The 15,583-nt window shown below is 40.3% G+C and overlaps 1 protein-coding gene across 5 annotated transcripts in view; it reads left to right on the top strand.

The window, feature by feature from the left end:
- Positions 1 to 14,899, top strand: part of anln (anillin, actin binding protein) — a 33,658-nt gene extending 18,759 nt beyond the window's left edge. For 2 of the 5 annotated variants that reach the window (XM_080441877.1, XM_080441873.1), the window contains 15 exons: positions 100 to 233; positions 476 to 617; positions 1,765 to 1,900; positions 2,892 to 3,101; positions 3,816 to 3,942; positions 5,337 to 5,385; positions 5,507 to 5,560; positions 6,816 to 6,848; positions 6,963 to 6,981; positions 7,193 to 7,305; positions 7,968 to 8,027; positions 9,058 to 9,144; positions 10,460 to 10,567; positions 12,171 to 12,343; positions 13,568 to 14,899. In XM_080441877.1, coding sequence (XP_080298003.1) covers positions 100 to 233; positions 476 to 617; positions 1,765 to 1,900; positions 2,892 to 3,101; positions 3,816 to 3,942; positions 5,337 to 5,385; positions 5,507 to 5,560; positions 6,816 to 6,848; positions 6,963 to 6,981; positions 7,193 to 7,305; positions 7,968 to 8,027; positions 9,058 to 9,144; positions 10,460 to 10,567; positions 12,171 to 12,343; positions 13,568 to 13,682 — 1,560 coding nt within the window. In that variant the 3' untranslated portion in view covers positions 13,683 to 14,899. The remainder of the gene's footprint in view (positions 1 to 99; positions 234 to 475; positions 618 to 1,764; positions 1,901 to 2,891; positions 3,102 to 3,815; positions 3,943 to 5,336; positions 5,386 to 5,506; positions 5,561 to 6,815; positions 6,849 to 6,962; positions 6,982 to 7,192; positions 7,306 to 7,967; positions 8,028 to 9,057; positions 9,145 to 10,459; positions 10,568 to 12,170; positions 12,344 to 13,567) is intronic. The other 3 variants (XM_080441876.1, XM_080441874.1, XM_080441875.1) reach the window with 2 other exon arrangements.
- Positions 14,900 to 15,583: the final 684 nt, after the last annotated feature.

Raw genomic sequence — 15,583 nt, 5'->3', positions numbered from 1 at the left:
TTTAGAAGACATTTGTAGAATCCCCCAGAAGAATAGATTTGAGTTAAAAATGTTCGCTCTAAAAAACGGCACAAATGAATGTCGTCCTGTACCTTCCAGACCTCCACCCCGGCCTGCTCCTTCAATGAGAAGAGTCAGACCCCTGACTGCGAGTCCAGACCCAGCAGGTTCCAGAGAGCCCGCGTGACACGGGGCGGATCCACCGACGGCCTGGACGAGAAACTGCCCTACAGGTACATTATTATGTCCCCCGAGTACCTCTCATCTTCAACATGACGACTATTCAGCTGGGTCTACCCCATTGGTTCTCAAAGTGGGGTCCGGGGAACCCCAGGGGTCCTTGTGGGGGTTCCAGGGGATCCCCAGCAGAATGTGTTAATATAGCATCGCAATAATGTTAACCCCTTTATCAATTTATATGTTGGCTGTTCAAAAACAGCAGATATAACTGACTGTGTGTGTTTATGTGTTACAGTGTTGACGCGTACAGGTCCATCAAAAAGAAGGACGTGGACAGGCCTCATGTGAAACAGGTTATTGTGAGGAAAGAAGACGTGTCCCAGCGCCTGGATGAGCCCAGAGCTACTAGTGCTGCCTCCATCAAACAGAGGATGAAGGTTAGTTAGTTAGTTAGACTAACTCTGGATGAGCCCAGAGCTACGAGTGCTGCCTCCATCAAACAGAGGATGAAGGTTAGTTAGTTAGTTAGACTAACTCTGGATGAACCCAGAGCTACTAGTGCTGCCTCCATCAAACAGAGGATGAAGGTTAGTTAGTTAGTTAGTTAGACTAACTCTGGATGAGCCCAGAGCTACTAGTGCTGCCTCCATCAAGCGGAGGATGAAGGTTAGTTAGTTAGTTAGACTAACTCTGGATGAACCCAGAGCTACTAGTGCTGCCTCCATCAAACAGAGGATGAAGGTTAGTTAGTTAGTTAGACTAACTCTGGATGAGCCCAGAGCTACTAGTGCTGCCTCCATCAAACAGAGGATGAAGGTTAGTTAGTTAGTTAGACTAACTCTGGATGAACCCAGAGCTACTAGTGCTGCCTCCATCAAACCGAGGATGAAGGTTAGTTAGTTAGTTAGTTAGACTAGCCCTGGATGAGCCCAGAGCTACTACTGCTGCCAGCATCAAACAGAGGATGAAGGTTAGTCAATTAGTTAGACTAACTCTGGATGAGCCCAGAGCTACTAGTGCTGCCAGCATCAAGCAGAGGATGAAGGTTAGATCAGGGGTCTTCAACAGGGGGTCCGGGACCCCTAGTGGGTCCTCAGAGCTACGATAGGGGGTCCGCCAAATCTTTGTGTGATAGGATTTAGTTTTTTTTACATTAACCACTTTGAACCCTAAAATTCCTTTTCTGAGGGCAACATTAGCCAAAAATAGCAGATCTACAAGCTCTCAACGCGTTGAGAGCTTGTAGATCTGCTATTTTTGGCAAAGAGGCTATAGGTGTAGAGGGAAAAAATAGCAGACTAAGTAAAAAAAACTTTAATCTGAAACACAATTTTATACAAAATAGAGTAGGGGGTCCCTGCTTCATCTCTCTCTCAGCTAGGGGGTCCTTGGCCTGAAAACGTTGAAGACCCCTGGGTTAGATAGTTAGACGCTGAACAAACTTTAACTCTTACTTAGTGAAGCATCACTCGTTGTCGCAGACTAACGTAACCACCTTTTAGATCTGTGAATGTCATTGATCGGTTGTGAATCCATCTGTGAACCGACAGTATGACTCTCTCTCCACTTTGCTTCCACGTATAGATACTGAGCAATGACATGAACCTGCAGCAGACCATCATCCACCAGGCCAGCCAGGCTCTGAACTGCTGCACGGACGAGGAGCACGGCAAGGGCTCCCAGGTGGAGGCTGAGGCCGAGAGACTGCTGCTGGTGGCAAGTGAGTCACACCCCAGGGGCCTAGCTTTAAGTTGTAAATTGAGGCTATATATAGGAAGTGGCAGTTCATATGAATGGCCTGTAAGTCTTGCTGTTTCACCCCTACTTTGTGTCAGAAGCAATTAGGCTCCATGCAAGCGGGTGGGTTTTTGCCGAACTTAAAGGTTCTATGACATTCATTTTCACTATTTTTTTAAAATGTTTTTTTTTGGGGTTTTATGACCTCAATTACACCCAAAAAATCTGAACTTTGAACATTCAGTGGATTTTCTGTGGTCTGGGGTTTTCTGAATAATTTGGCTGAAAAGTAATCTGAGCTTGGCCCTTCGGCAATGAGGTCACAGTCGATTAATCCCGCCCACTCTCCTCCTCGCCCCTCCCCTCCCCTATCCTTTCCTTTGGGGGGGGGGGGGGGGGGGGGGGGGGGCGGAGCAGAGGCGATGATTGACAGGCAAAATCCCTCACCAGCGACACCCGCAGGCAAAGATTTATTTTTTCATTGCAGTTGAAAAGGCTTTAGAAATGTGAGAGAAAAACACCTGCCATGGATCAATGGAGTGGATTTTTTTGTTAAAACTTTCTATACACGTTTGAAGGACCATGACAAAGACTTTTAATGTGTGGTAAAACTGAACGTCATGAAACCTTTAACACTTGCTTTTATTACCTTTTAATAAACATTGTCATACATACTATGTGCTTCCAGTCGCTAGTTTAAAGTCTTCTTTCAATCACCATGATATGCGTTTTGGTAAATTATGGTCCCATTTATTTTAAAATTGATGCTGTAGGAAGGGCGTGGCTACCTTGTGATGATTTGATTGACACGCTACACAACCAATAGCATTTAATTCTCCACCCCCCGCTCTGGTCCCAACCAATAGCATGATCAATGTCCGTTTCCATAGGATATAGACAAATCCATCCACTGTTCCAAAAGCATTTCCATCATGAATTGAATGAACGGTTTCTCTTGTCTTGTCTCTGGTCAGCCGAGAGGAGGACCGCGGTGAAGGCAGAGCTGGAGCAGCTGAAGGGACAGGGTTCTGGTTCTGCTGCTGCTGCTGCTGGGTCCAGCTCCTCTAAAGCCCAGGAGGAGATGGGCGTCTCTGCGACCAAGGGTTCCATCTCTCTGCTGGAGCTGCGTCTGCCTCTCAAGGCAGACTTTGTCTGCTCTTCTGCTGCCAGTGCCAACAAGCCAGGTACTGTACCTGTACTTGTTTTTTTATCTTTATTTATTAATCAAGTTCAGCTTTAGCACGCACATAAATGTTTTTTTGTGATGTGTCATGTAAACATTTCTAAAATGTGCCATTTTACCACTTAACCAAAACATAAATGCTGGATCAACATTAAAGGTGGCGAGGAATATGTTTTGGGAAAAAAAACAGACCAGGAACTGGAACCTGTTAAAACCTGTCATTTTAAGATTTCTTTGGCTATTCAAAAAATAGCAGATCTACAAGCTCATAGCAGCTTGTAGATCAATTTTTTTTTAGAAAAATCGTGGAAAATGTGTGCAAATCTTTGAATATATATATATATATATATTTTTTTTTTAAAGCGAACATTTGTAACTTGCTTCTGGGGGATTCTACAAATGTCTTCTAAATCGTAAATAGTTTTTTTGAAAAAACCTTTTCATGTCAAAGACCCCCAAAATTATATGTATTTGGCCACGGACCCCCATCTAAAAATATCTAGATCCAGGGACCCCCCAGAAGCAAAGATTTGAGTTATAAATGTTGTAAAAAACATATATATATATATATATATAATCAAAGATTTGCACACACTTTCAAGATTTTTCTAAAATAGCGCCGCGCTATGAGCTTGTAGATCTGCTATTGTTCCCGGTGCTAATGGATTACTCAATCATGATATGAATCTGTTGTTCCATCGTTCCGTCTCTTCAGAATCGGCCGACCATTACTTCTTCTTGATGATCAGAGCGGGTGCAGAGAACACCGTGGCCACGCCCATGGCCAGCACCCGCAGTGCACTGAGCGGCGACGCCCTGACCTTCACCACCAAGTTCACCATGTAAGTCACTACCAGTGGTGGAAAGTAACTAAGTACATTTACTTAAGTACTCTACTTTTTTGAGGTATTTGTACTTTACTTGAGTATTTCCAATTTTGATTACATCGAGCAAATCGCACTTATTTTTCATAGTCGTCGGAATCTTTTTCCATTTATCTGTTGAAAAATTACATTTTTCATTTTTCAGAAATGGCGGAAATAGACGATCTACAAGCTCACAACAAGTTGCATCTAATTCGGCTATTTTTGAACATTTAAGACAGCAACTCAAAAATCAAGTATAAGGCCTGTTTTGGCCATCTATAATGATGTGATGAGGTGGGGACCGCAGTACACGGAGGGGTAATTGGCAATAAAAAAATTGGGGCGTAGATGAAAATAATTTACAAACCCAAAAGGTGATATTTTTTTGTTAAAAGGTTAAAGCTCTATGTTATGTTAGTCATCAGTGCTATAGAGTGTTAGTTCAGTAACAGGAGTCTCTGCGTCTCTCCAGCTCTTTAACAAACAGAAAATACCTTTTCAGGTAGGTGACAAAATGTCAGCCAATCAGGAGAGAGTACCTATTTATCAGCTAATTTTTGCCAGACCCAAGGGGTCGGGCTTACATGAGGCTTTGTATCTGTTTTCTCCATACATGGGCATGGTCACTTTGTCCCCCGGCCCCAGCCAAAAAAGTCTGTCCCCCTTTCGTCCCCTTTCGAACTATTCATGACATCATTATTATGTCACAAAAATGATAAAATGATTTATGCTTTTCAGTTATAAAGTGGTTTGTAGGTGTGTTACATACTAGGACTTCATTCTGGGTCTGGCAGAACCAGGTCTCCTGGTCTTGTTTTTATAGTGTTCCAATTGTGTGTCTGCTCATGTCTTTGTGTCATCACTTCCAATTTCACTTGTTTAATCTGTATCCTGACTGAGTTCTCTCTCCTGATTGGATAAAATTGGTGTCCCGACCTGAAAAGCAATTTCTGTTAAATAACGATCTGGAGAGACATGGAATCCCCTGTTACTGATTATAGCAATGAGTACTATCAGAATATGGAGCTATTTAACACTTATTTTAACCAAAGCAAATCACTTATCCTGCCTTTAACCCAGGGGTCCTCAACATTTTCAGGCCAAGGACCCCTTAGCTGAGAGAGAGATGAAGCAGGGACCCCCTACTCTATATTGTATAAAATTGTGTTTCAGATTAAAGGTTTTGTTTTACTTAGTCTGCTATTTTTTCCCCTCTACACCTAAATCCTATCACACAAAGATTTGGCGGACCCCCTATAGTAGCTTTGAGGACCCCCTAGGGGTCCCGGACCCCCTGTTGAAGACCCCTGCTTTAACCAAATGTCCATGCCTAGAAACACATTCTCACAATTCTTCTGTCAACCCTTCAGGTCTGATGTCAGCAGTGACTTTGAGATCGACGTAGAGGTCTACTACTTGGTGGGTGTCTTTTTTTTTCTTCCCCTCATTGTTTTGCTGCTGTTATGGAATACCAACAACACTATCCTCTCAATGAAAATACTGTATGTATGAATGATGTGATATATAAACCATCTTCTAGGTGCAGAAGCGTGAGCTGTTCAATGACAAGAGGAAGAAACCCAGCAAGTCCAAGGTAATCCCCCCCTCTTCTTCCTTCAACAACAAAGCACATGATTCTGCTTAGTTTATTTACTTTATATGTGTGTGTGTGTGTAGTGGTGGAAAAAGTACTCAGATATTTTATATATACTTAAGTAGAAGTAGCAATACCACAATATAACAATACTCTGTGCCAAGTAAAAGGCCTGTGTTCAAAAATGTTACTTGAGTAAAATTACAAAAGCGTTGGCTTTAAAATATACTTAAAGTACCAAAAGTAAAATAGCCGATCTACAAGCTCACAACGCGTCGCGTTGTGAGCTTGTAGATCGGCTATTTTCAAATAGCCTATGTATTAGTGATGAGCGGGCCGACCCATAACCCGCGGGTCAACCCGCGGCGCGGGAGGTCGAGTCAGGATTTCAGAGGCAATTATGCGGGCTGCGGGTGAGCGGGTCAGCCGCTCTCTAAAAAAAAATCACATGCTCTTGTTTAGTTTTTATTCCTAATAAGAATAATAACAATAAAACAGTTTGAATACACTTGGGGTGTATACTTGAAGATTATTTTCTAACCTTCATAATTTTACAGAATTATAGGTAGGCTACGACCCGCGGGTCGACCCGCGGGGCGGGTTGAGCCATAGATTTATATATGGGTTCGCGGGGCAGGTTGAGGCGGGTTGGGTTCCGTGGCGGGGCGGGGCGGGTCATGAGAAAACCCGACCCGCACATCACTACTATGTATACAATAGGGCTGAAGTGGTTAATGTGTGTTTTAAAATATAATAATGTATATCTGCAAAGTAACTAGGAACTAAAGTTTTCAAATAATTGTAGTGGAGTAAAAGTACAATATTTGCCTCTGAGATGTAGTGGAGTAGAAGTAAAAGTTCTGAAAGTACTGTACTTAATACTTAAGTACAGTACTTGAGTAAATGTACTTAGTTACTTTACACCACTGTATGTGTGTGTGTGTTCAGATTGTCTGGAGTGGAATACAGGACGGTCATGATGTATTAATGTCGGTATGAACATCTTCTCAATCTGTATTCAATCTCTCACCTGTTCACGTGTGGGTGGGTGGGTGTGTGTGCGCACTGTGGGGTCGGGTAGGGAGATGTGTTCTAGAACTCTTCAACGTACACACATATGTCCATGGTGAATGGTTTCAGGTGTACTCAACTGAAGGCTCCAATCAGTGCTTTTTAGCATTTGAACTGGTTCACTGACAGACGGTCTGTCGTCCCATTTTATTTAAGTAATGTTGTGTCTTTCTTTCCTTTCCAGGCCATCACGCCAAAGAGATTCCTTGCCATTACTGTAAGTCTTTTCACATTTTACACTCCAAAACACAAGCAATCCTTTATGGACAAAATTGGAACAGTGACTTCACAATACGATAATTTATTTACCTTTTCTTTTTTTTCCTTGCAGAAAACTAGCCAAACTCCAGGTAAGACAGACTACAAAGATGTACCTTGTTATACACATACTCTTACCATACAGATGTACTAGTTATGTTGAATTGACATACTCTGCTATTACAGATCGTTAGAAATAACATTTAGTCGTTAAACTAAAAGTCCTGGATTGTATCTTTTTAATATTGAAACAAACAGCATGGTATCCTGACCAATGTTCTTCTTGAATGATTGTGTGTTCAGTCCTGGCCAGTCCCGGAGGGCCCAACTCTGTCAGAACCAGTAACTTCAGCCTGGTTGGATCACACAAACTGACCCTCGCCTCCATCGGCAAGAACAAGTTCCCCTTGACCAAGGTAAACCAATCACAAAAAGGAAAGGTAGTCGACAAACATTTTTCGTCATACTTTTTAGTCTACGAAATTAACACTGTCTTCAACCCCCTGGAGACTGTGGGTCAACCTCCTGGTTCATGAGTCCTACTCCTCATGAACCATCATGATTCCATTTAGTTTCCATTTAGTCATATTTTAATCACCTGAAATGTTTTTGTCTAGTTTTAGTCGACTAATTCTCATAAGATTATAGTCGACTAAATGTACTGTTGATTTATTCGGCAATGCCTGATTTTACACTTGGTTGCATGCTGAAAATAGCCGGTCTACAAGCTCACAACGCGTCACAGCCCAACGCGTTGTGAGCTTGTAGATCTGCTATTTTCAGAGTGCAACAAAACACAAAATGACTTGTCTTTTAGTTCTACTGTATCTCTTCTCCACTATAGTCCCTCACTAACATTTTAGTCTAGTTTTTATTTGTTGACGAAATTGTCAATATATTTAGTCTTAGTTTTAGTCATCATAGCTTAGTTTTTATTTAGTTTTAGTTTTTATTTAGTTTTAGTTTTTATTTAGTTTTCCTCAGTGAAAAAAAGTAGTCGACGAACATTTTTCGTCATAGTTTTTAGTCACCAAAATCAACCCTGGTTTCACACACAACCTCCATCTCTGTGTTGTAGATCAAACATGAAGGACAACTTCTCACAGACATGTTTCAAACAGACATGTTTCATTACAAGGTTACTTGTCGACAGTTATTCTTTAAGTCTTTTTTTTATAAACATTTGTGTACGTTTGGGAAAGGGGTGACGAGGTTTTTCTTACCGCACTGCACAGCAAGATGGTGTTTTTTTTTTCTGTTATGAAACTAACGTTGTCACATTAATGTCATTGGCGGTCTGTTCTCATTGTAAGGGAAGTTCTGCTGGGCACCTTAATGTTAAACTAACGTCTAACATTCCTCACATGAGCGCATTAGCATTGCCACTTCCTGTTTGTTTGAAGCTACAATCTATAAGTAATCAGATTGGATAAAACTCATTTACACTGGGAACGCATCGGTGACATTTTGTATTTCTTTGGGCTATTCAAAAATTTGCTTCTGGGGGGGGTCCCTGGAAATAAATATTTTCAGATGGGGGTCCGCGGCCAAATACATATAATTTTGGGGGTCCTTGACATGAAAAATCACTGATATATATATATAGCAACATATGTTTAAAAAAGAAAAACTGTTAGGATTTAGAAGACATTTGTAGAATCCCCCAGAAGCAAAGATTTTTGTAAAAAAAATGTTCGCTTTAAAAATATATATATTCAAAGATTTGCACACATTTTCACGACTTTTCAAAAATAGCAGATCTACAAGCTCGCTATAAGCTTGTAGATCTGCTATTTTTTTAATAGCTAAAGAAATCTAAAAATGACAAGGATGCCTTCCGGGTCTTAATGGGTTAAAATAAAGTTTTATTCATTAAAATAAGACCCAGATTGTATCTTCAAACATGTCTAATAATGAGGTGTTTTTTTTCCCACTCCTGCATAAATGGTGTCCTAACCACTTGAACCCCCAGCCCAGCACCCCTATTCCTCAGGGGAACTTTCCACCAAAATAGCCCATCAAACAAGCTCATGTCATGTTGTGAGCTTGTAGATCTGCTAATTTTTGGCAAAGATATTTAGTTTAGAGGGGAGAAAGGGGAAAGGAGTGATTACTGCTGCAGAGGTGTGTGGTTGCTGCTAAGCTGTCCTGTGCTCTGCTGTGTGTAGGTTCCATTCCTATGCCCTATGGAGGGTCATATCTGCCTGAAGATGCAGTGTCAGGTGGGATGCACCGTGGAGGAGAGAGGGTTCCTGGTGAGTGTCAATGTTTAGTCTGAAGACTAACCTCTTCAGACTCTTCCTCAGCCCATAGCACTTAATAGCTCAGATTTATATAGCGCTTTTTTTAAAGGTTTCATGACGTTCAGTTTTACCACACATTAAAAGTCTTTGTCATGGTCCTTCAAACGTGTATAGAAAGTTTTAACAAAAAATTCCACTCTATTGATCCATGGCAGGTGTTTTTCTCTCACATTTCTAAAGCCTTTTCAACTGCAATGAAAAAAGAAATCTTTGCCTGCGGGTGTCGCTGGTGAGGGATTTTGCCTGTCAATCATCGCCTCTGCTCCGCCCCCCCCAAAGGAAAGGATAGGGGAGGGGAGGGGCGAGGAGGAGAGTGGGCGGGATTAATCGACTGTGACCTCACTGTCGAAGGGCCAAGCTCAGATTACTTTTCAGCCTAATTATTCAGAAAACCCCAGACCACAGAAAATCCACTGAATGTTCAAAGTTCAGATTTTTTAGGTGTATTTGAGGTCATAAAACCCCCCAAAAAAACATTAAAAATTTAAAAAGTGAAAATGAATGTCATAGAACCTTTAAGTAACCAAAATCACTTTACATAAAGAAAAGGAAGGAACCAACTTAATTAAGAAAGAAAAAAACCAATAAAAGATAAGTAAGCCCTTGACCTAGCCTTGATGACCATGCAGTCTGGTGCAAAGTTTAAAATGTTATTTAGACAGGTGCCAGGTTCATTGTGTACCTGGTATCCTATAGTTTGTATAGTTTCAACGTACATATTTCTTGTTAGAATATTGTTTAGACTGATGCTAGGTTCTTGGTTTACCTGTTTACTGAGACACTACACTGTCTCTCTGCATGTGATGTCATGTGTCTGATAAATGCCTATGTTACTCCCCAATACAAATGTTTAAATTGATTGATATATCAATTCTGGTTCTTATCTTTAAAAAATGAGAGGTCAAATGTAACAAACATCTTCATTATCTCAAGCATTAACTGGAGTTAATACTATTTTCCTGAATTTGTACCTGAAGTAGTCAATGTTGTAACTTATTTCCTGAGACTACTGGTGTTTTAAATGAACCAAAAACAATTATCCCTGTAAACGAATGTTACATCAATAACTGTCAACTTTAAGAAATGTAATGAATGAAATGAATAGTAACCTCTCTTACGTTTTTATAGGTCTTTTTCATTCCTTAACCGTGGAGTTATATAGAACCACACAAAGACAATGTACTTTAGTTATAACCACTCCTATCAACCAAACTGGATCGCGCAATTTGACCCCGTTTCATAATGTTCATTATTCTGTGTTTCTCAGACGATGTTTGAAGACGTCAGTGGGTTTGGAGCGTGGCACAGGAGGTGGTGTGTCCTGTCAGGAAACTGCATCTCCTACTGGACCTACCCCGATGACGAGAGACGCAAGGTAACGCCAAACATGCATATATATGCATCTCTTATGTTGTCGCTGTCAGGCAGAAAAAATCTTAATTTTTCAACTGTTTATTTTTTATAAATCAGTGCCATTGAACACCTTTACGTGTGTGTTTTTTTACAATGAAAAGTATTAAAAAGCGCTTCTGACTAAACCTCCTATCTCCATTAGATCCTCAAACTGTCAGTCAAACCACCTAACTCGGCTTAGTTGTTTTTTCCATTATTGATTAGAATGACAAAGTCAGACGGAAAGAATACGGGGAAAAAAACAACTATCTTCACATTAACTCATTCACTGCCAGAGTTTTTCGGAACAGTCTGAAGCCAGCATTTTTTAGCATTTTTTACTAACCTTTCAAGAGCCACAGAACGAGCTCAAGCTTGTAGATTGGCTATTCTTGGTGAACGTTCCCCCCCAGAATAGGGATGCTGGGGGTTCAAGTGGTTAACAAGAGTTGTATTTAAGGCCCGGACGGTTGGCGTAACCGTCTGGGCACCTAGGCTGGTAATCCGGTTCGATATCCGATCCTGATGGCCTTTTCTGCATGTCACTCCCATCTCTCTCTCCCCATTTCCTGTCAGCCTACTTACTGTCCTTTCAATAAAGGCATAAAAGCAAAAAAAGAAATATGAAAAAAAGTTTCATCTTAACTCTTTCACTGCCAATAAAATAAAAAAATTATTGCGAACTTTGCCAACTTTTTTTTTCAAAGAAAAAAAAAAGTGCTTAGGAAGCGAGATACAGCCTTTTTCAGTTATAGGTTAAAGGGGAATTTTGGACTAAAGTTTTCTTAGCTTTTCTATGACGTTATGATATCTTAGGATGAATGGTACAGTAGAAAAATGTCATAACTCCACCCCTGAGCCGCCACAGCTTAAAAGGTGCGCGGATAGGCCTTAGGTTAGATCACATATTTTAATAGCTTTTTTTTTTTTTTTTTAGATCTGACGTTCATAGTGACAGAACACTATGCAACCAAAAAAAAAAAAAAAACAGAATTCTCGCTAGACGAGATTGAAATATCGAGATTTCAATCTCGTCTAGCGAGACTTCTGTTTTTTTTTTTTTTTGTTGGGACAATGTTCTGTCACTATGAACGTCAGATCTCACCAAAAAAATTAATAAAAAAAGCTATTAAAATATGTGATCTAACCTAAGGCCTATCCGCGCACCTTTTAAGCTGTGGCGGCTCAGGGGTGGAGTTATGACATTTTTCTACTGTACCATTCATCCTAAGATATCATAACGTCATAGAAAAGCTAAGAAAACTTTAGTCCAAAATTCTCCTTTAAACAAAGAGTGGATGGAGCTGCAAATCTTCAGATAATGATATCTTGGGTTCTGAACACTTAAAAAAAATAAAAAACATTTTTTTTTAACTCGGGATTTCTCGTTCTGGCACTGAGGGTATAACCATAAAACTTGGGATAACTCGGGGCTTGGCACTGAGAGAGTTAAGTTTTAAGCATATTTTGATTATCGCGATAATATCGTTAATTTGCCACAATTTTCACATGGTCACGGTTCATTCATAACCCTGTCTGTCTCTTTATATACATTGTGTCGTTGTTGTTGCTCTCTCTGTGTGCAGAAGCCCACGGGTCGCCTCAACCTGGCCAACTGCACCAGTCGTAAGGTGGAGCCAGCCAACCGGGAGTTCTGCGCCCGGCCCAACACCTTTGAGCTGGTCACCGTGCGTCCCCAGAGGGACGACGACAAGGAGACGCTGGTGTCCCAGTGCAAGAACACCATGTGTGTCACCAAGTGAGTGTCCTGTAGCTTTAACCCTTTAAGACCGGGGGACGCATCTGTGTAACCACTTTATCCATATTTTATACTTTTGGCTATTCAAAAATAGCAGATCTACAAGCTCATAGCGCGGCACCGAGTGCCGCGCTATGAGCTTGTAGATCTGCTATTTTTTTTTTAAATCGTGTTTTTTTTTTGCAAATCTTTGAATATATATCTATAAAGCGATTGTTTTTTACTCAAATCTTTGCTTCTGGGGTCCCTGGAAAAAAAAAGAAGTGAGATGGGGGTCCGCAGCCAAACACATATCGTTGTGGGGCTCCTTGACACTGACATTAATATTATAGCAACATAAGTGTTTCAGAAAACTGTTTTAAACTGATTTAGAAGACATTTGTAGAATCCCCAGAAGCAATAACATTTTAGCTAGAAATGCTCGCTTTAAATATATGTATATTCAAAGATTTGCACAACATTTTTCAGGATTTTTCAAAAATAGCAGATCTACAAGCTCATAGCGCGGCACTCGGTGCCGCGCTATGAGCTTGTAGATCTGCTATTTTTGAATAGCCCAACGAAATCTAAAAATGACACACAGATGCGTTCTCAGGTCTTAAAGAGTTAAACCACTTATATAACACATTAAGACCCCGAGGCCAATTCTACAAATACCTTCTAAAATCATGTAGTTCTCAACGTTTTTCTCCTGAAAGGTGAATTTTCAGGGCTGTTTTTAAATGAGCCCAGCGAACTGGCATTTTTTTGAGGGATGGGGTTAAAACCAGTGGTTTTCAACCTTTTTTTTCATGCCAAGGACCCCTAAATTGTTATACATTTGGCCGCGGACCACCATTTGAAAATGTTTTGTGCCAGGGACCCCCAGAAGCAAAGATATCAGTACATTTTTGCTTTAAAAAAAACATAAATATTCAAAGATATGCACACTTTTTCAAGGTTTTTCAAAAATAGCAGATCTACAAGCTCATAGCGCGGTATATCTGCTATTTTTGAATAGCCAAAGCTAAGTGGTTAAAAATTATTGTGACACTATGTTAAGTAATTTAGCTGGGGACCCCCTGGTACCCCCTCAAGGACCACTGGTTGAAAACCACTGGGTTAGACTAATCCACACCTGGGTTGGCAGTGCTGTAGAAGGAGAATTTACCCATGTTTGTTTTATGGGTGATGATGGGTCAGGCTAAACAACGTTGTCCCCTCTGGCTTCCTTCCTCCTGTCAGAAACTGGCTGTGTGCGGACACCAAGGACGAGAGGAACCTGTGGATGCAGAAGCTCAACCAGATCCTGGTAGATCTGCGCATGTGGCAGCCGGACTCCTGCTACCGGCCTCAGTGAGGAGGAGTGCTGCTGCTGCTCTCCATCTCCACTGGGGGGAGCCAGTGAGAGCTTCAGGCCCTTTTTCTGTTTCATGGGACTATAATATTATAATATTATCAACAGTTGCGATCTACTAAAGTGCAATACAGTGTGAAATGTGTTGAATATGTTTTTACAGGAGAATGTTTTAAGAGTGCAACAGTAATGAAGCGCTCATGCTGCGTTCACACTGGCAGATACAAAGCATATTTGTAGCTTTGTATCTTTGTAGCTAAAGTTGAAACCGGCTACATTTTTTTGTAGCAGCTACAAACGTCAGATATATCTTTGTGTCTTCACGTTGCTGGTATCCATTGAAAATGAATGGTAGCCTGCATCTTTGTGTGAACGCAGCATTAGTTTATAGAAGTGAGATGTCATTTCCATACAGTATTTGGTGGCGGGTTGATGGTTTTCGGCTACTGAGACGTTTGTTAAGATTCCATCAGAGTTAGCTTTTATTTTTTCAACACTATAAAAAAAGGCATGGCTTTATTTTATATATATTGAGTCCGTTTTCGATGCTTAATTTGATATGTAAATGTTGTTGAAATACTAAATGAATGCAAGTTTTTCTTGCCACAATTATATGTTTGATTGAAAGATGTTTTTATTCTGCATGATAGCACTCAATGGCATCTACAGTTAAAAACTATAGCTTTTATAACTCGCCATGACAAAACTGTTTTTAAAGGGATATTTCACTTTTGAACATCATTCATCGTCATTTTAACGTCTACTCAGGCTTTTGTGTTTCACCCCAGACAGTTTTTAAGTTGCTTTATTCAGTATTTAGATATTCCTATATGAACCCATTGTAACTTTAAAACTCTATTTTAACCATGCTGGATTCATTGAAAACACCCGTCCTTGGTTCTGGTGACTCATCCTGCCCTCCTAACACGTGAGGGGGCCGTGTCTTTTTTTTAAATTACTTTCTAAATGTATTGTATGTTTTTATTGTATTTTATTTTTTTTATTTTTCCCAAAAAAGGAATTGAAATATCACAGCCCCCTCACGCATTAGAAGGACAGTATCAGTCACCAGAACCAAGGACATGTGTTATAAAATGAATCTATCATGGTTCAAATGGAGTTTGAAGTTACAATAGAGCGTCGCAGTTCCCGCCCACTTCCTGTTTTTTTTGGTGCCGGAAGAAAAAACTCAATGCATTTTTCCATTGACATTTCCAAAAATATTTATATCTATTAATTTAAGCCTCGAATCAAGCCATCATGACATGACATGAATCATGACCATAAACGTTTGATTCTGTGATTTTTTTTTGTTGAAAACGGCAAAACAAAGGGTATTTATTAAATATAGTATATCATATAATTAAATATAAAATAAAAAAAAATCACAGAAAAAAACGTTTTATGGTCATGATTCATGTCATCTCGTGATGGCTTGATTCGAGGCTTAAATTAATAGATATAAATATTTTTGGAAATGTCAATGGAAAAATGCATTGAGTTTTTTCTTCCGGCACCAAAAAAAACAGGAAGTGGGCGGGAACTGCGACGCTCTATAGGAAGGAGGTCTGTATAGGAAGGGGGCGTGTCTGATAAAATGAATATCAAATATCTAAATACTGAATCAAACAACTTGACAACTGGGGAGAAACGCGAAAGCCTGAGTAGACGTTAAAATGACCCCAAACATGTTTGAAAGTGATTATCCCTTAAGGGCGGATTCTGCCAATGCATTTCAATGGGAATGGCAGATTTCTGCAAAACCACCGCTCCATTCCCATTGAAATGCATCGGCTGAATCCGCCCTCAAAAGGCAGAATTAAAGTGCGGCGTGACCTTGAGTTAAGCAGCACAGCACAGGTTATACAGTGTGTCACAAGCTTTTTATTTGTCATATTGGTTTA

The sequence above is a fragment of the Gymnoscopelus braueri genome (genome assembly GCF_963280865.1).
Source record: "Gymnoscopelus braueri genome assembly, chromosome: 11".
Lineage (NCBI taxonomy): Eukaryota > Metazoa > Chordata > Actinopteri > Myctophiformes > Myctophidae > Gymnoscopelus > Gymnoscopelus braueri.
Note: the sequence above shows the minus strand (reverse complement) of the source record. Positions and strands in the feature narration are given on the sequence as shown.